Source organism: Xiphias gladius, chromosome 12 (assembly GCF_016859285.1).
Source record: "Xiphias gladius isolate SHS-SW01 ecotype Sanya breed wild chromosome 12, ASM1685928v1, whole genome shotgun sequence".
NCBI lineage: Eukaryota > Metazoa > Chordata > Actinopteri > Istiophoriformes > Xiphiidae > Xiphias > Xiphias gladius.
Window position 1 is genome coordinate 16934796 of NC_053411.1, and position 19634 is coordinate 16954429.

General features: G+C 41.5%; 1 protein-coding gene across 1 annotated transcript in view; it reads right to left on the reverse strand.

Annotated features, from left to right (window-relative positions):
• dysf (dysferlin, limb girdle muscular dystrophy 2B (autosomal recessive)) overlaps positions 1-19634 on the reverse strand; it is a 92986-nt gene that overhangs the window by 39998 nt on the left and 33354 nt on the right. The window contains 9 exon segments of the mRNA XM_040140470.1: positions 6389-6462; positions 6565-6739; positions 12559-12720; positions 13590-13691; positions 14505-14546; positions 15150-15185; positions 15287-15316; positions 15646-15786; positions 15905-16086. Of these exon segments, the coding sequence (XP_039996404.1) occupies positions 6389-6462; positions 6565-6739; positions 12559-12720; positions 13590-13691; positions 14505-14546; positions 15150-15185; positions 15287-15316; positions 15646-15786; positions 15905-16086 (944 nt within the window).

Below are 19634 nucleotides of genomic sequence, written 5' to 3' on the forward strand. Positions count from 1 at the left end.
AACAGGATGAGAATAGAAAAGAAGAAGAAGAGGAGAACCTGAGAGGAGGAAGATGAGGATGCAAGAAACAAGGAGGTGAAGCAGGATAAGGAGAGGAGAGGAAAAGAATACAAGAGAGAGGAGAGGAGAGGAGAGGAAGGGGGAGAAAAAGAGGGAAGAGAAAAGAAAAAAGAGGGCCAAGGAGACAAGGAGGGGATGGCAGGGAGAGGGGGATGGGACAGAAGAAGGAGAAGAAAAAGGAAAGAGGAGAGTAGAAGGGAAGAGCAGAAGTAAATAGAGAGGCAAGGAGAGAAGAAGAGGAGACAAGGAGATGAGGGGAAAATAGAGGAGAGGACGAGAGGAAGAGAGGATGAGAAAATGACAGAGGGGAAGAGAGGAGAGAAGTTGAGAGAGAAAGGAAGAGGAGAGGAAATGAAGAAGAAGAAAAGTCAAGGAAAGTAAAAGAGGAGATCGGAGGATCTGAGGAAGAATGAGAGAAGAAGAGAGGAGGAATAAGTATAGAAAAAGAAAAGTGAGGAGTGAAGGGTTTTTCGGAGGGAGTAAGAAAAAGCAGAGGTGGGAAGAGAAGGAGGGACAGTTAGGTGAAAGAAGATAGAGAAGGACTTGAGAAGAGAGGTGGAAGACTGGCGGGCAAGAAAAGCGGAAGAGGAGAGGACGAAGAAGAGACAACCGAACACAGCAGAGGGGGAAAATTGAGGAGAAGAAAAGAAGACGGACGTGAAGGACGTAAAAGAGAAGCTGCAGGGATCCAGAGCAGAAGTCTTGAATCATTTTATTCACACAGAGGAGGTCGACGGGAATAGCGCGTTTGGAATTCCTTCCAAAAATCAGACGTCCTCCACAGATTCACTGTCTTTGAAGGTTACACCAGTGTTCTCAAAAGGGCCAGTCCAGTGGTTTTCCATGTTGTAGCCCATTAACTTCAAATCCCGTGCACTTAAACACTCCAGCAGAACACTTTCCAGCGCATGCCACGATGTCTGTACGGATTTCTTACCAGGCAGCCGCTGGTTCTACGGAATTACAGTTTAGAATAAATATCGACGAGCACATTTTTTCATTAATTAACTAATCTCATCTTCATTTATGTTGAAGATATAGCTCAGTTAGATTCAGATAAGGAGACTGATACAAGTCTCACATGTGCACACTAAATAAGAAACTACCGCTAACTTAGTTCAGCATAAAGGCTGGAGACTGTAAAAGCACCATGTGCCGGTTTTTCGTGCAGATTAAACAAACGTGATAAATGTGACGCTGCTTGGTGAGTTCAGAGATGCTGGTAGGCGGATGTTTTTGACTACTGACAGACCCGGGCCGGCTTTGCTCCCCATGCCAGGATTGAGCCAGCAGCTTCATATTTTAGATCAGGAATAAACTGAATAAGCATATTTTCCAAAAGCTCGAACTTTTACCGAGTGTTGCGGTTCCCTGACGTTAACCAAGTTGCCATCGGATGTGATCTGGAAATCAGATCAGCGGAATTTTTCAGTATTGACATTCTGGTAACTATACCTTGAACGTAATTTATGTGCCATAACCACAGTCTATCACAAAAAGAGGCCTGTTAAAACCACCGGTCTTGAAACGAATCCAGGGTTTTGCTGACGTTCTTCTCTGGCGATAGCGTTGATTATTTTTGAGAGAGGTCTTGCAAATTGGCCAGGGTTTAAAAAATTCAGACGGCTTCAAGCGCATTTTCCTGTTCGTTCAAAGGATTCAGGTCAGGTTCAGGCCCACAATTTAAACGTTACTTTTATGGAGGATTGTTATTAATAGGGATTACTTAAAAAAATTCGAATGACGCATTATCATTTTGCTCCGCCCTTTGCCTGCCGGCCAAACTGGTGTCTCCCCTCATGTTTTGATGAAATAACGGTGGCTTCAGACATGAACAAATCGGGCCGGCACACTCCGATGAATCAGTCTTGAGGCTGTAAAAGTTTATTTTAAAAGTTTGCGTAATGAAATGACTATAGGAGACTGGTATGAAGTCCTATATTTTCATAAATGGACGGCACTGACAGTTTAAGACCCACTGTTTGACGTCAGGTGAAACATTTCAAAACAGGAGAGAACATCAAGAGAGACTGGCCCTTATCTTGCCTTTATTATCTCTCAGTTCATCCCCTTTTCCTCTTTCCTTCTTCATCCCACTTCTTCATCCCATAATGTTGCTCTCCCTTAACTCTGTGTCTGTGCTCCTCTTCCAAGTTTTGCAAAGGCAATAACGACATTATAACCATTATGTTGTGTTTTTGTTATTTTTTCGAGACTTTGGGGCCACAGTTTGATGACAGTGCATACCTAAGCCTTTCCAGCTCCTTTCAGCTCTCTTTGGTACAAACACAATTGCTTAATAGCTGAGGTCTGTGCGCGCGTGTGTGTGTGTGTGTGTTTGTGTGTATTTATAGAGCTGCACTGTATATGTTTGCTCTCGCCGACAGAGTGTACGACAGCCTCATATAGTCTTCCACACCAGTAAGACAAAATGACATTGTCTCCTGATCCCGTACAGTCCCTCGTTCGCTAATATACACAAATACACCATTTAATAAACCACAGCAGTGTGTATGTGGGTGTGTGGTTACAGATTTTGCATTTTCGTAGTCGACAGTAATTCACTTAAAGCTCTGTGCTCTTCGAAGTTGGATGTCAGTAATCCTTGGATGCCATGTTTGCAAAACATGGCTTAATAACCGGGCCATGGCCCAAATTTAACTGGAAGAAATAAAACGCTATTAAAGCCAAATAAGATTATTGTTCTCTGTGTGCTCCATCGTGCAAGCTGCCACGTTGTTGAGGCATTAAAAAAAAACCCCACTCCAGGTCAGGTCGGAATTTTAATTTTGTCTGCAGTTATAGTTGAAACTTGGAAGGTCTGAGTGGCGTTCTGGTTGACTTTCTGTAGTACGAGCTTGGACATTCTGACTTTCCAAGTTGTGTGAAAGTCTTCCAAATGGAAAATGGGAGGTCGTGCACACAATATGCTTGCCATTCAAGTGGTTTAACTGTTGCTAAGTGACTGACAACAGACCTACTGACTGACAATGTTGTTTGTTTCCCTTTCATACACTGTTAATGATTTGGTTTTGTGCATTTCAGTGACATGCAAGGAACGGTGACAGGGTAGAAAACAGACCTAGCTAATGAGAAAAAGGTCACGACTTTGTTTAGGGAAGGTTTGTGGTTTGGGATGGAATAAGCACTTTGTCAAGGTTAGGGGATGTGCGTCATCACTGTTACAGCAATAAACGGGGGACTAAGGTTAGGTAAGGATCGCGGAGTCGGTGTAAAAAAACAGTGTTGCCCCACGGTAGGAAACAGGAGACCAACTGTGGTCTTGCGTGTTAAAGCCGATCAATTCACCAACCACAACATCCTCCCTACTTCCACACTCTTTGAAAGTTCACCTTACCTCTTCTTTTGTTCCTGTCATTATTACACCGGCTGCCAGAGTTTGGGCTCGAGCGCTGCTCACTAATCTCTGATTTTTTTGTTGTTGTTGTTTTTTTTTTTGGATTGTTTGATACTGTGGAGTTTTGCCTCCGGCATCGGTAAAATCGGACCATCTTAAAAACAAAAAAACAAACCAAAAAATAAATAAATAAATAACTCTTTGACCGAAATGCTTCAAACTCATAGATGTGCAACCTGCAGTGAGGGGTCACAAATTGTTACAGGTCAAAAGCAAAAGAAAGTTTGCGAAACATGTTTCAGATCCGCACTACATCCCGGATTTAAACCCAGGCTGGGAACTTCTTCTCTGTCGCCATGGCAGCATGCGGACGTGGAGAGCGTTCACTCCCTCCAATTTAAAATTACAGTAATCACGTTTAAATTCACCATCAAGCTTTTTGCCTCTGAATTCAGGGATCGACGCGAGAAATTCATGTCACAGAAAAAAAAGCTGAAGTGGGTTCTTATACTGAAAAATTTAAAATAGTGTAAAATCTGTAAAATGATAAACTTTCATCTAGGACGAAAGTTCAAAGTGTCCCATATTAATGCAGATATTATGTAACACAGTACCTAGTTTTTTGACTGTATTGATTTTAGCTTGCAGTCGGAGTCTAATGCTACTGTGTGTCTTTTTGTGCTTGAAATTTGTGTTATCTTTGCATGTGGTTTTTACGGGTGTGAGCGTGTGTGTGTGCATGATAAATGTAACTTGTGTGGGTGAAACAAGAGAAATTTGAAAACGGATTCGGTGGATTGTCAAATGGTTTCCATGTTCCTACTGTACCAGACAAAGAAAGAAGGACAGAAAGAAAGAAAGAAAGAAAGAAAGAAAGAAACTGGAGAGAGGAGAGGACAACATTAAAAGTTTCAAAATTGTAGAAAAGAGAAAGAAAGAAAATGTTAATGATTGGTGATGGGAGCAAGTCTCGCGGTCTCCGCGGCAGCCACCGACCACAGAGACGGTTGCCATGTCATCACGTCAGAACGTGTTTATTTAGGCTGCTGTACCACTGAACACACACACAAACACACACACACATAAACACAGAAACACACTTAAACAAAGATCCAGACACGCACACATTCAGACTCCGCTTTCAAACGGTCCTCATAACTGTACAAATGCTATAACAAACACAAACACAAACAGATGTTCCCTGTGGGAAGATGAGTGTTTCACATTTGCCTTTTACACACTCATACAAAAGATGCACATTCATACCCAGAAGACATTAACAAAAATGTCACCGCACACACACACACACACACACGTACACACACACATTCCTCATACAAGGATTAGGAAAATCCCCAGGTCACTGGTTATTAAGCCGCTTACAGTAGTTTCACCTGTAATTACCTGGAGAACAACTGCAGTTCAAATGTGTCTTTAACAGAATGAAAGCAAGCAACAGCATCTTTTTGTGATATCTTTTACTCAATAATTGTGATATCTGTGACAGCATCTCTTGATTATTAATAAATATTATAATAAATGATACATTTTGTATATAAATATTGGTATATTTATATATTCTTGGTTGAGTTGCTCGTTTTTGGTCGTTTCTCGATTGTTATGAGCTGCGTTGCTTCCTGTCTATCAGAGGATTTTTTTTGATTGGACAAAAGTTGTTTTCCCTTTCTCTGAAAATCTGAAGTCTTCAAACTCAGACCCCATCCACATGACTCACTGAGGCTTGCAGGTCTGCCCAGTCCCAATCAGATTTCATCAGTATCCGCGTCAGTCGGACAAATCTGAAAAATATGCTCCAGTGTGGTAATTTATCCAATCTACACACTTCCTTTATAAAAATGAAATTATTCAGAATTGTTTTACACCTGAGTTCAATTTAAATGAAACAACAACAGGGCAACTTCCCTGCACGGAGCATTTAAACTCAGCGTGGCTTTCTTGCCCTGAAATCTGTCTTTCAGGAGGTGCATACTTCCATATTAAAGGTGCAGTCATTAAGATTTTAATTATTTCATACCCCATTTATGGAACTAACGTATGGTCTTTAGTTGCCATTCAAAATGTCTACATTCTGCAATTATTTTTCCGTACAGCAGTTTCCATCGTTAGTGGCGGAGCCCACCATCCCACTGGATTCAGATTATCTACACAGGCACAATGATTCACATGAAACAATGCGTGCAAGTACGTCAGCATGACTGTTTGCGATTTTATCTCATTTTCCTCTACAGCCGTATTACAGCTGTGTTTCCAAATTTCTACTGCTGCTTCCTCAGATTAAAAACACTCCACTGGCGAACCACGGGGGTGGCTTTTGTTGTGAAGCAGCCACAGGAAACGCAATTTGTTTTTGTCGCCTATCACTACAGGTGTCATCAAATAAATCAGGACTAAAATCTTAACTCTAGTTTTAAATCTAACATTTTATTGCAAAATGACAAAAAAAAAAAAAAGAGGTCACAAAGTGCATAAAGTTGGGCTGTAATAATGATCCTCACTTTCACTAAACTCTGAAACTGTGCTTTCTACTTCAAGCAACAGATTTTCCTTTAAAGGATAGATCTATATACATACACCATCCTGCTTCCTTTAGAAATACTAGAGCACCAAACGTGTACTAATCCGCCGCTGAAAATAGTCCCCAACAAATGCACTATTTCCTCCTGTTTGAATGACCTTTGTTAAAGACGACAGCGCCCAGCCGACCTGTTTCTAAACATCTAAGTCTTCTTAAAGATTTACGGGCTTTGGGGCCGAGAGCCACAGACGGGTTAGAGGATTCAGAAAGCACGTTGATGAATTTTGGTATTTTCATGAGATTTAACGAAAACGAGTCACACTCAAGGCAGTGACGTTCTTTTTCGTTTAAGGCGATTGCACTTATTACACAGAAAATAATGCAGCGCTATTCACGGACCACTTTTAAACGACTAACTGACTGGATGGTTTTACCTGGTCAGGTACCAGCGGCTCCTCATCACCGATGTCAATGAAAACCTCCCCAGAAGTTAACTGGGGCGTCTCACCTACACATACAAACACACAGCAGAAAGATATTTTGTAACATTAAATATCAGTCAGACTCTTTGCTAGACATGTTCACATCCATCCATCTCTCCGTGTCTTACGTCTCCATCCGTCCTCTTCCTCCTCCACCGCCGCTCGTTCCTCCTCTGGGTTGCACCGGTACGCCTCCAACGACCGGATGGTGCACTGGCCGACCACCGGCTTCCTCCCAAACTGACGGTTGTCGATGACTTTGATGACGATTGGCGGCATGTAGGACTCCTTACACGGAAGCCTCTGTGGCGAGATGGAAAGAATGAAAGAGAAAAAGACGTGAAAAAGGAGAAAAAGCATGATGGAGAAAGAAAAAGAAAGGAAATTAAATTATGAAAAAAAGGAAGGTGCATCCTCTTAACCTACAGCTGCACTGGGATCCCTGACAGCTAACTCTAATTGTTTATGCCACCTGCCTGCCCGATGCTGCCCGATTGGCTATGGCCACTGATAGTCTGAAGTTGATTGGTCACGCCGTTGTGGCTGTCTAATCAGGGCGTCGTTACACCTTAGCGTACCCCTCCAATGTAAAGGAGGAAGTGACTGAACTCATTGGGGTGGAGATTTGATGTTTGTGAGGGGGACCAGGGCACAAACTTCACTTTGGCTTAGGATCTCAGTTTAAGATTGAAAATAAATGTTTACATGTAAAGTGCGCAGCAACATTTAGTTTAAATGACGGTATGTCTTGCCCTGTTATTTTCCACCCTGTGCCAGTTTTTTTCTTTTCGCCAAGAACACCACCAACCAACACCAACCCCTGACTTTAATCGGATGTCGACACCACTTGTGTTGCACTTGACATTGTGATATATCGTCATTTATAGAGCAGAAAAAAGTGTGTGCTACTGCCACTTATCTGCCAAAAAGCAGCAGCTTCAGGTCCAGTTTCGCTAGGATTTCTTTACAGGGGAAATTTGTGCTTGAGATGCTTAAATTACGCTACGGAATTTAATTTCTTTTGCATGCAAACTTTAAAACAGCTTCTTTCATCACAAGTCCACCTGAACCAACATCCTTCCAACAAAAAGACCCTTTAAAAAAATTCAGCGTTAGCTCCAAGCTAGCTTGTTAGCATAATCAAGCAGCTGAAAAACAGTTTGACATGTTGGGTAATACGCTTATTCTCTTTCGCCGAGTTAGGTCAGATTGATACAGCTGTCGTGTCTGTATGTTAAATATGAAGGTAAAGCCAGGGTACAGGTAGCTTAGCTTAGCATAAAGACTGAGAGCAGGAACAGGAGCAGCAGTTAGCCTGGCTGCATCCGAGGTCAAAAAATTGAATTAACAGGTTATATCTCGTTTGTTTAATGTGTGTGCAAACAGAAATGTAAAACAATGACTTTGGTTGGTTTTACGGGAGTTAATTGTCAACTACTTCTTGGCTACGAAGCCACTGTTCACTGCACTATACAACAATTTGTTAGAGCGCGTAACTCCCCATAAAACCGCAACTTGTTCTTTCCTTTCTTTTTCTGTACGGATTGAACAAAAGAGATATAATGTGTTAATTAGTAAAACGCTAGCTGTTTTCCCCTGGTTCCAGTCTTTATGCGAAGCTAAGCTCTAATTTTATATTTAGCGCACAGATATGAGAATGCGATCAACCTTCTCAACACCCCTGTAAGAAAGGAAATCCCCAAACTAATTCCAAACTGTTCCCTAAGCTTTTTCTAAGCCAGAGAGGTCAAATTGATTGAAGTTACCAATAAATAAGGAAAACTCTTCTGTCTGTCATTTTTAGTTCCAGCAGTTGCCATTGTTGTTGTGCATCTTATATTTCATACATGTCAGACTGTGTGTAGCAGCGACCGGTTCAGTAAAGGCAGAAAAAAAACAAAAACTTCAGAACACAAGTAGACCATCACTTGACCTGCCTGGCTTGTTGAAAGTCTTTCGGTTGGTGAGCTGATAACATAAGTGTCAGCTGACGAATGTGAAGCCGGCAGGGCTCATGCGGCATCTGCGTTTGCTTCGTGTTTTCAAGAAACTCTCAACGCTGTCATAACAGAAAGCTAACCTGCTCAGCTTGACTTCACTTGACCTCCCTGGCTTTTATAGAGACCTGAGGCGTGGCTGATGCTGCTAAAAATGAACCAAAAGCAAAAGGGGACAAATCTTAGGCTGCCAGAGTCGATTTCCAGTCTGATTCTGTTTCTGCTAAACCGGGCTCAGTGTTAAATTTTTCAAGCCCTTGCGGGAGCTCCATTTGAAGACGATTTCCCTGCAACATTCTCAGTTAGCCAGGCGAGCTCAAGGGGAAAAAAAAAGGAGTTGGTAACGGTAATCCATTTGACTTCTCTGGTTTTAAAAAAGGCCTAAGTGGGGCTGCTGATGCTAAACTCACACAATAAACTAAGAAAGCTAGCATTAGGTGGTTAGACCCTTCAAAGGGTTATATTTAAGGAAACTATGCACAAGACATTTTCTTATGCCCCTGTGGTATACAAAAAACACTTACGCAGTCAACTTAAGACCTTAATATTGTTAAAATTCAATGCTTGGACTCGGTTCAGGGGCTGAATTTAAGGGAAAAATATTTACATATTCCCACAATCCAGTTGAGGCTGCCGTACCCTTGCGGTGGTAAACACAGCACCTTAATCTTGTTAACATGAGAGTGCCAGAGCCAAAGCAAGGATCTGTATTTAAAGGAAAAATATGTGAATATTTCCATACCCCAGTTAAGGCTGTCATAATAAAACACTGAGATGATCAACTTCAGACCTTAATATAGTTGACATTAAACCCTCTGAACCTACTTTGGAGCTGCTGTTAGGAAAAAATGTCCATAATATTTCCATATTTCAGTTTAGGTTTTCATAAGAAAAACACTAGAATGTAAGGACACCGATGTAAACTCGGTGGAAATATATTCTCAGGGAACATTTTTACATTTCAGGAATACATAATTACTGTTGTGCTCTCAATATTGTGGTTTGCTTGATTCAAATAAACAGTTGAATGAACAACACTTTCGACAGGGTGACAGTGAGGTTGAGGTTAGCTCTAGAGACTTTTACAGCATCTTTCAGCTCATTGTTTTGGTTTTCAGGCCCACAATTTTACTACTTTGGTTCACTCCCACTCCTCTCATTGTATCATTTTTAGCCACAGCAGGCAGCTGTTTCCAGCAAAAAAAAAAAAAAAAGCTATAAAAACCAATGGTATGCTACCAGACCTGCAACAAACAACGGGCAAAGTTAGCAACTGGCTGGGGAACACACTGGAGCATTTTGCAGCTAAAGAGGCAGATTCGCCCCTCAGGAATTAGTGAAGATAAAAAAAAACAGCTAAAAAGAGACTGAAGATTGGAAATATCAATGTTGCTACTGCTGGATGTGTAAATAAACAAATGTTTGCTAACAACTTTGCCATATAAACCTAAAAGGTGGTGATATATTAGTGTTGTTGACACGGGTGGATACACAACCTTCTCAGCAGGGGTACGAAAAAATTCTTACTGCCTTTAACCCTTTTTGATGAAAGTCGCAATCCCGGTCTCTTCTGATGGGGAACTCTTTGGAGTTTATTACCTAAACTCAAGGTTGGTCTTGGTGATATTGAAGCAAATCTACAGGCACAAAGATTATAAAAATGTAAGGTTCTTTTCAAGCCTTTTTTTCTTTATCGTTCTGTTTTGAATGCACTGCTGTTGAGTGAGGATTTAACTGGATGCCGATCCAAATAGGGGACAACTTCTAAATTCGGGATCTCATCGTGTTGCTGACTTGCAAAGCAGTACAGGGATGAAGTCTCTAATGTCTTCTTCTTAACCCCATCCCACTCATATTTAAGACGCTGTTTCATAGCTAAAGCCCAAAGGCATATACACAAATCTTAGTTCAAGATCAAAATAAATCAATTAGAATAAATATTTTTTATCTAGAGAGTAGAGAGACTAATGATTTTTGACCAACTATCTCTCTGACCACAAAATAATTAACTAGATAAGAAGAAAGCAAATGTCCAGTTGTTTATTTGCTGTAACAATAAAGCAAATAAACCCTTTTACTACATGCATACCCATGCTGCATAAAGGCAACAGTGGTAAGCAGCTGTTCTTGCGGTAACAATCATATTTCTTAGTTTGCATGAGTAAGCTTTGACCTGTTCCCTCTTGAAAAAGTTACCACAGCTTGAGCCTTTTGGGTGCCACATAAACAGCATACTTAACGGTAGATTCCTGTGGTTTACTGTAATCTGTAGTGGAAGTAAAGGAGCCAATTGCTGTGAGTCACACAAGTACATTAAGAACTGGAAACAACACAAGAGAGCATCACTGCTGTGGTCGAGCTGAGACAGAGGGTGGCTCATATCAGCTTCCTGAAGTTGGAATTTCAAAGCTATTAAACAACACCTTCAGCCTCACCCAGCTCCTCCTGGATGAGCCACTGGCCTCATGAGATGTGTCAGCTCTGAATGTTAAAATCCCCCCTTGTTAAATCAAAACCCCCCAGTAGAGCAGTTTTATTTTTTCCTGTAAGTAGCACGGATACATAGTTAGACATTTCTGGTTCGTGGTTCTAACTGACTTTATGTTTCATGTGAAACTGTAGGCCAGTGGGTCAATATTAATCATGCAAACTGGCTTTTGCCACTTGAGGGCAGGAGAAACAGCAACACTAACGAATTATCGCCTTCGAGGTTGATACAGCAAACTTGTTTGCAAACAGTTACATATCTAAACATCCGTCATGTTTGTGTTCACCTGATGAATGCAAGTCCAATATTCACTCTCCATTTAGCTCGGTTTTGCGCCTCATCAACTCTTGAGGAAAATATTTGGCTCTTAAGCTGCTAAATGCTTCACTATGTTCATCAGCTGGTCACTAATGTTGCCTGTCTGCCTTTATTGTTTTTTAGAGCTTTTTCACTGAAAACAGCTGCCGGCTTGTGGTGGAAACGACACAACAGCACAGTTCCGGGCCAACGAAAAAAAAAAGGAAAAAAAGATGAAAGATGCTGAAACACTCTGTAGAGCTGAGGGGAACTGCAGAATCCAAGGCTGGATTACCACCAGCGAGACCAAGGCCCCCAAAGGCCCCAACTACTTCAGCTTCACCAGTGTCAATTGGGTTTTTAGTATTTTAATTGACTTCACATTTGTTAAGGAATTTGCAACACTAAAGTACAATATTAACTAAGGCAAGCAGTACAATATTAGCCTTATCAACCAAACTAAGACAACAGGGTCCCAACAGCAAATTTTTGCCCCCCTAACATGTTAATCAGGCATGGCCAAGTCGGGTGGTAATCCTCTATGTGTACAAGCGACACCTTTCAAATTGCATGTACTCATTTGATCCGCCGTTAATATAAAAAATATTGGTTATAGAGCCGCTTTCAGTAATGGTTTCAAAAAGGTACGGTCACTTTTGCCTTCGGTCATCCAGTAAAATAAAACAATATGATGTCACAGGTCTGGGTAATAAACAACAAGTCCTCCAACCTAAATGACCATATGGGTTTTTTATTATGAGAGAGATAAATGACTTCCTAGGCTGCTGAATTATACATCCAAGCAATTTTATTACATTATTTTTGTTGAGGCTCTTTGTCCTAACTCCACCTGTTATATATCACAGCCATTTGTGGATCAATAATATGTCCCAGAGTTTGGAGACATACATGCACATCGTCTGGTTTATGAGGCATCCGTTCGAAGGAAATGTATGACCTTGTTCTACAATGACAGCCAGTTTAAAAGCATCTAGTCAGCATTTTTAAGACACACATATCCATGACAAAGATCTCCACCCTGCAATTATTCTGAAAAGCAGCTCTGCAGCAGAGCTTCTACAACAGCAGCATCTGCCAACATTCACATTCGGCATTACTCCTTCTTTATCTTCTACTTTTTTGGATGAAGAAAAGAAACAGTAGAGTTCAGCAGTTTTTCTCCACCGCCATTATTGTGGCTTCTCTGATGAAGATAAATGACTGATGTAAACCACATCACAGCAGAACTCTCATTAGCCATTAAAGCAGCGGGCCTCTGCACTGATTACATCTGCATAATGTGTGTATATTTACAGTACAGTATGTTTCTGTCTTCTCACCACATCAAGAACGAGTATATTGACGTCAAAGTTGGGCTTCTTCTTCACACTGCGGATGACACAGCTCTGGATCATGGTGCCTCCACACTCCACCTGCAGGCTCGGGGAGGTAACGCTGGCCAACTGGAAACTCTTCAGGTTACGAACGCCCCAAGCTAGGATCTGACAGAGGTGACAGGAAGATAAGGAAGTACTTAACTAAATGGTTGATCTGTATAATGTCGCAAAGTAATGAAAAATTATTTATTTTATCCGACCAATAGTCCAAAACCCACAGATATTAAATTCACAATCATGTCAGACGGAGAAAAGAAGTAAATCTTCACATTTTAGAAGCTAAAGTCGGCAAATGTTTGGAATGCCAATGTTCTTGTATCTAAGTGCTATACGGAGGCAAGTGGACTTGCATGAGGTTCTTGAAGACGTTTCACCTCTCATCCAAGAGGCTTCTTCAGTTACGATAAGCTGAAGGTGTTTCCGAACAGCAACACTAGAAGGAGAAGTGAAGGGCCGGCCGTCATAGCGAGGGGAAGGATGCAATATCTCTTAAAAACGAGCATAATGGCTCACTTTTTCAGACATACTGTCCTAGAAGGCTTTGATAACCTGGCACTCGGTTATTCAAAAGGAAAGTGCCACATATATCTTGAAAAGAGAGCTGAGAGAGAGAAGTTCAAACCCCGGCTCATTTCTCACCTCCCCACAGCTGGCCAATCACAGTGTAAAGTGGGGCTGAACGGTGGATGGTCGGTCTTGGAAAGTTACAGAAATGGTTGAACACAGCCAGCCCCCTAAATGTTTATGTGTGTGTGTGTGTTTGTGTCGGGAAGGGGGGGGGGCAGTCTGAAGCTTTTCGACCATCCAGCAAGTAGTTGTGGCTTGCTCCTTTTTGGAGTCACATTTCAAGCCTATGGGAGGTTGGTGTTTCATACTCAAAAGATATATTTTCACCGGAATATTCCATTAACATGCAAAAAAATACAGAAAAATACAGCTATAGCTCTAATGGTTAAAATAGATCCTAGAGATACCTCGATGGCAGTTCTCTGCAGAACAGGCTTGATTCCCTGAGGAACTATGAAGATGTTGGGCTCTCTCTGAGGAGGCGGGTACGGAAGGTCCGACTCATCGGGCTGCCAATAGGAAACGCAGGACAGTGGTGAGTCAGCAAGGGGTCATCAAAACTGGACTCAATAAGAGAAATACATGACAACGAGACATGCTCTTCATTACCAGACAAATCTAGTCTTTTTTAAAGTAACATAAATGAATGTTCAATTAGTAAATGTTTAGTATTAAAATGTTTTAGAGTGTTAAAACCACACAAAATAAAATTCAAGTCAGGACAGTGACTTTGTAGTTTCCATTTAAAAGTTCCTTGTGGCAGCCACAATCTGCAGAAGGCTGAAGAGGACGTCTGTAATTACGGTCATGTTTCATGTTTCATGTTTCATGTTTCATTTTACAGCCTTTTTCATCGTATTAATGATTTGAATTCCGAAATCATAAATAACTAAGCCCTAAAATAATTGTTACTGTATGTTAAGATCACTAAAAAAAAAAAAAAGTATAATAATCACAAAATTTTTAGTCTGTGATCTTTAGAAACAAACTCTGTCAATCAGGAGTGTAAACCTTTTTGTAATATTGTGAGAATATAAATTAAAAAAAAAAAGGTTTCTACACTTGTCTTCTCTGGCCTTCCATACATCACCAAAATATGTAACGGGAAAAAATGATGTTACTGAGATTATGAAAATACAAAAAATGGGCAAGTAAAGAAGAAGACGACTTGAGTAGTTTTAGAAAAAGGAAGCTTGAATGAAGGACGGTCTCTAACATGCGTGTTTGTTGAAGCTATCTGTGTGTGCTGTAAACGGACAAAGAAATGAAACAGGATGGGTATGGGTGGGTTTTTCTGTGTGTATGTGTGTGCTACACCGTACCCACTGCTGCAGGTTTTCAGAGAGGAATCCTGAAAACAACAACTGAGGAAGCAATGAGGAAGAAAAAAGAGATGACAAAGATAAACATCAGTGAAATAACAGGAGAAATCTTAGTAAAAATTTGCAGAAGATAACTTATATGATATTACGAATATTTTTTTTTTAAATTGTTTTCTGGGAATTCTTGAGAAAACGCTAAATCACTGAAACACGCAATTTGTTTCTGATTCATTTAGAAGCAGGATTCAATCTTCTTATTTTTGTTTTTCTGAACATTCCAAAACATTTTGAATTCAACTTGTTATCACCACAAAACCATCAAACTACGCCCATTTCCCCAGTTTCCCCAGGTTCTGTCGCTTGTAAGGAGCAGACACGACAGAGTCATTTTGACTTCTAGTAAAACCACATCAGAGGGACAATAATTTCAAACTTTTTTATAAATGGATGCAAAATGGGTAAAGCAGAATCCAGTTTCCACGTGTTGTTTTTCCCACAAATGTACACCCATGCTTCTGATGGATGCAAAACTTCTTCCTCTCATGATGATCATTTAAATTTTATCGGACTGATGTGTGTAGATGAATCTTTTACAGCCTATGACAGCAGTATGAATGTCGTGACCTGTGGTCAGTGTGGCTTTACCTCGTCTAGAACTTGGTTGGTGGTAATGATGTCTCCCTGTAGGCGAGAAAGGAAACAGATTTGAAAATGCACAAAAATAAAAAGCAAAGAGGGAATCAGAAGGAAAAATCCAAGAGAAAAGGTAGAGACAAACTGACCTCTTGACCCGGAATATGGTGAATTGCTGGCTGTAGTCAAAAAATGGAGAGATAAATTATTGCTATATAACTTGAATCATGTTTTCAGTTAGTGAATTGGGGTTATTGGCCAAACATCTCCAATTTAAGCCAACTGTATTACAGGATCCTCCGCACACACACTCCCCTTATTTTGTTTTATAAAATGCAAAACACAGGAATTTGTTTTCTCACCTTCACAAGCTAATACACCCGGAAAATGTGTTAATGTTCCCAGAACCCTTAAACACAACATCTGAATATGCAGAGGAGGAACGGGAGGACAACGACAGAGAAAGCGAAGGAGGAGAAGCAGAATAGGTTAAGAAAACGGTGAAAACCTTTTCCCTGCGTATGATCTCGAAGGCGGCCAACAGCTCGCCAGCGTTCTTGTCCCCTCGGCGAATCGGGAACCAGGCCAGAGAGGGGGAGGGGTTCAGGGTGGGCTGGCACACACAACGGCCCATGAATTCATCCGCACCCTGGACGTATGAGATACGCACATATACGATCTTTATTCACAGAAAAACTCATTTGTATATACATGAAAAAGATAAGTTTACTGAAAAAGTCCATTTTTTTTGGACTTCAAACGCTCACGTATGTATCCTGATCGTAAAGCTCCACCACGATGTTGGGAGGATTGGCCATTGTGTCTTCGGGGTCCCCAAATATCTCCAGTTCATAGAAGATTAGCGTCTGGTCCCAGGTGGGATTGAGAGTGTTATGCACCGTCACCGTCCTCTGGGACTGATGGAGGAATGACACGATGGCGTAGGGGTCTGGAGGGAGAGAAACAACAAAACACCATGTTCATGAGTCACTTCCATTCGCTTGCCACTTGATGTCTGGTGGGTCTGTCATCGGAGAGACTATGCTCTATGCTATTTTTATGGTTTGTCTCAATGTAAACACAAACAATTGAATCCACATTTCAAAGTAGAATATCTACTTCTCATTAGGCTTTAGTTGTTGTGAAACTCTGTGAAACCCAACATGAGTCATTAGTGATTACTGACTCGTTGTCGTCTCACCAAAATTTGGAACTTTTTCAGAAAATGTCAGTGCTTTTTTTTTTAATGACTGTCAACAGTAGCTAGCACAAGGGTGAGATGGCCATCTACGGACACACAAACTGCCCAAAGCGAAAATCTAGGAGGCAGACGTCATAGCTCTGTCCACAACGGCTGACTGACGTGTCAGGTTTAAAAAAAAAAAAACAAATGCCACAGCGACGAGGAACAATCAAAAGACACTGACAAAATAAAAGCAGCAAATTGTTGACCATGACCGATGATTTCTGAAGTTTGACCTTCACGTGTTAACAGTCAGACAGCAGATTTTAGAGCTAAAATGTGTTTTTAAAATGTGTTTTTTAATCCCCTCCAGTTTTTGCTACTGTCAAAATACAACATACGTTAGAGTTGGTGGAGTTTTGCTCAGTTAAAGTAAAAATACGCAAGAAGCTTCGACGCAATGACCCCGGGAAGTTGAGTAAAAACCCCTCTCGATTGAACAATTTATCAGCTTTTTGTAGCCTGCTGCTTAATATTCTGGGAGGGTACCGAAGCATATTGTTGAATTGCCACTGACACCTATACATCATGTTAGTGCGCCCTGCACTCTTGTGGCCTGAGAGGCGTGCAACACCCGATGCTGGAAAACTCGAGGTACTCGACACATGTAGAGGCCTGCACCGGGTACATACAGAGGTAAAAAAAAAAAGAAACACGCAAACATCCAGTACAATCACTGCGATGTGAAAGAAGCCTGTTTTTGTTTTCACTGTCTTGCGTGAGGAGTTGTTTTGTTACGTTATTTTCGTTTTAGACATCAGACTGTGATTTTGTTGATTGTATGATGATTTTTTTTGGAGCATGAATTTGCTTTTTTTTTATGCAAAAAACAACTGAAAACAACTTAAAGTAACTGTTTAACAGTTTAAAGTTTAAATTTCATTTAACTTCTCAGTTAGATAAAATATAGGACAGGTTACAAAAGAGAAAGATAGAAAGTAAGGAAAGGAAATGCAGTTTTTAAATAGTCTGAATTGACACTAATACCTGGCCGACGAAGTAAAATGTCAGTAAAGTAGTTATAACAGATTCTAGATCAGGTTTTAGCAGGCGCTCATCGGTTTCAACTGCTGCTCCTGAGATGCACACCAAAGGAGGAGGTAGTTGCTGGAGCCAGGGAATGTGTTCTTAACGAGGGTCCTCACAAGTATAGCAGTGCGAACTTGTGTAAGCGGGTGTCCAAAATATCCCGGCGTCCCACACGGTGACATCAGCAGCTTGGGAATGCCGAGCTCGAGACGGAGGGCTGGGAACGCCGCTCGGAGAGGTTTGTTATTCCAGGTCACAGCCACTCTCCTCCATGTTAACACACACACACACACACATGCACACACAAAACACAGTGTGGACACATGCATAGAAACGCACACACAGACTGAGTAGTTTGTTATTCCAGGCCGAGTAAAGAGTCTCTATGGAGCCGTTAGCATCAGAGTAAACAGAAGCTAAGTTGCATTTTCCCACCAGCCCTCAATTAACCTTGGAGGTGGAACACACACACACACACACGCGTGTGCATGCGCGCACACACACAGACTTACACACTTACATAACCCCCCCGGGCTGTTTGTATTGCTGTTTATATGAGCTAATGGCCTGTTGGGAATGGTCATAATTGAATGGGTCACTACAGGTGGTGTGTGTATGTGCGCGTGCGTGCGTGCGTGCGTGCGTGCGTGTGTGTGTGTGTGTGTGTGTGTGTGTGTGTGTGTGTGTGTGTGGAGGGGAAACAGCAGTAGTCGGCACCCCGGTGGGAGCCACAGAGGTAAATAAACACAATGAAGACTGGAAAGAGAGAGGGAGAGAGAAGGAGGGGAAAGACAGAGGGACGGGGGAAAGAACGGGTGAGAGAGAGAAGAGAGAAAGGGGGCGAGAGAGAGAGAAAAGAATGAGAAGAGGATGAGAGGAGAAAAGAGATCGCTAAATGTTCGAATTTAGAACGTCCCCGAAAATCTATTTTAAGAAAAGACAGAGACAGAAACAAAGGCTGAAAGGCCGACTGACATAAATAAAGGGATTTAGACAAAGAAAGAAAGAAAGAAAGGATAGAAGACAGACAGAAAGAAAGAGATCGAGAAGTTCAAGGCCGCGCCGGCTATCAATTAAATGGGTGTACTGCCAGATAAAGCAGCTCAGCCCTGCGGATAGTCCCTACATCTCCAAGCTTCTAGGACGAGCGAATGTCCCTCTGTGGCGTGAAAGAAAGAAGGAAAGAAAGAAAGAAAGAGAAAGAGAGAGAGAGATGGAGGGATGAACGGGTGGATGGACAGACGGAAAAACAGACTTTGTGGTGTGAACACTGCTTTAGAAGGAAAGAAAAAAGAAAGAACGAAAGAGAAAGAAAAAAGAAAGAACGAAAGAGAAAGAAAAAAGAAAGAATGAAAGAGAAAGAAAAAAGAAAGAATGAAAGAAAGAAAGACACAGATGAGAAGAAAGACCTCAGTCTTTGATAGTTGACTCAGAGGTTTAACCATGGCCGCCCAGACTCCATGTAACACCAGATTAGCACACAAGTGAAGCCCATCCATCAACTCTACTCACCCATTAGGTGGTGTGTGTGTGTGTGTGTGTGTGTGTGTGTGTGTGTGTGTGTGTGTGTGTGTGTGTGTGTGTGTGTGTGTGTGTGCCTGTGTGTGTGTGTGAGGGCGCAGGCAGGCTAACGAGGGCGAGTCAAGCGGAGTGATAGTGATTTATCATTTCAGTCTGTGGCCAGGATGCTCTCTGTCGCTCTAGCCCTCTCTCTAACCAGCCTCCTATCATCTATCATTTCCTCTCCTCCTCTGTCTATTCATCCCTCTGGTCTTTTTTAAAGCTCCGGCTCTGTTTTTACATCTGAGTCTGCGGTGGGTTTTCTGATTAGAACACACACTTGCCGTAGTTTCCATGACCTCTCCGAATAAAAGAAAAACATTTCTTCTCTCTTTTTTTTTTGCCCTCTCGTTGTGTGTCGCTCTTTGTTTCTATAACTTCACTTCACTTCTCTCGCTCCATCTGTCCGTTCTGCTCCCCTCCGCACTGCAGTAACATCAAACTCTAGTTACAATCTGAGGTATTTTACAATTAAATTGTTATTTTCCGTCCTTTTATGGCGATTTTTCTTAAAGAACGGGCAGTGACGCCCCGTCTCCTGTGGCTTTATAAAAACACAGGTCTTGTTTTGAAACATTAGTAGAGCTTTAATGTTCTCAATATTAAAGCTCAATGCCTTCTTTTCTTTTCCTTAAGGTCTGTCAGCATCCGTGAAGTCAAGGCCC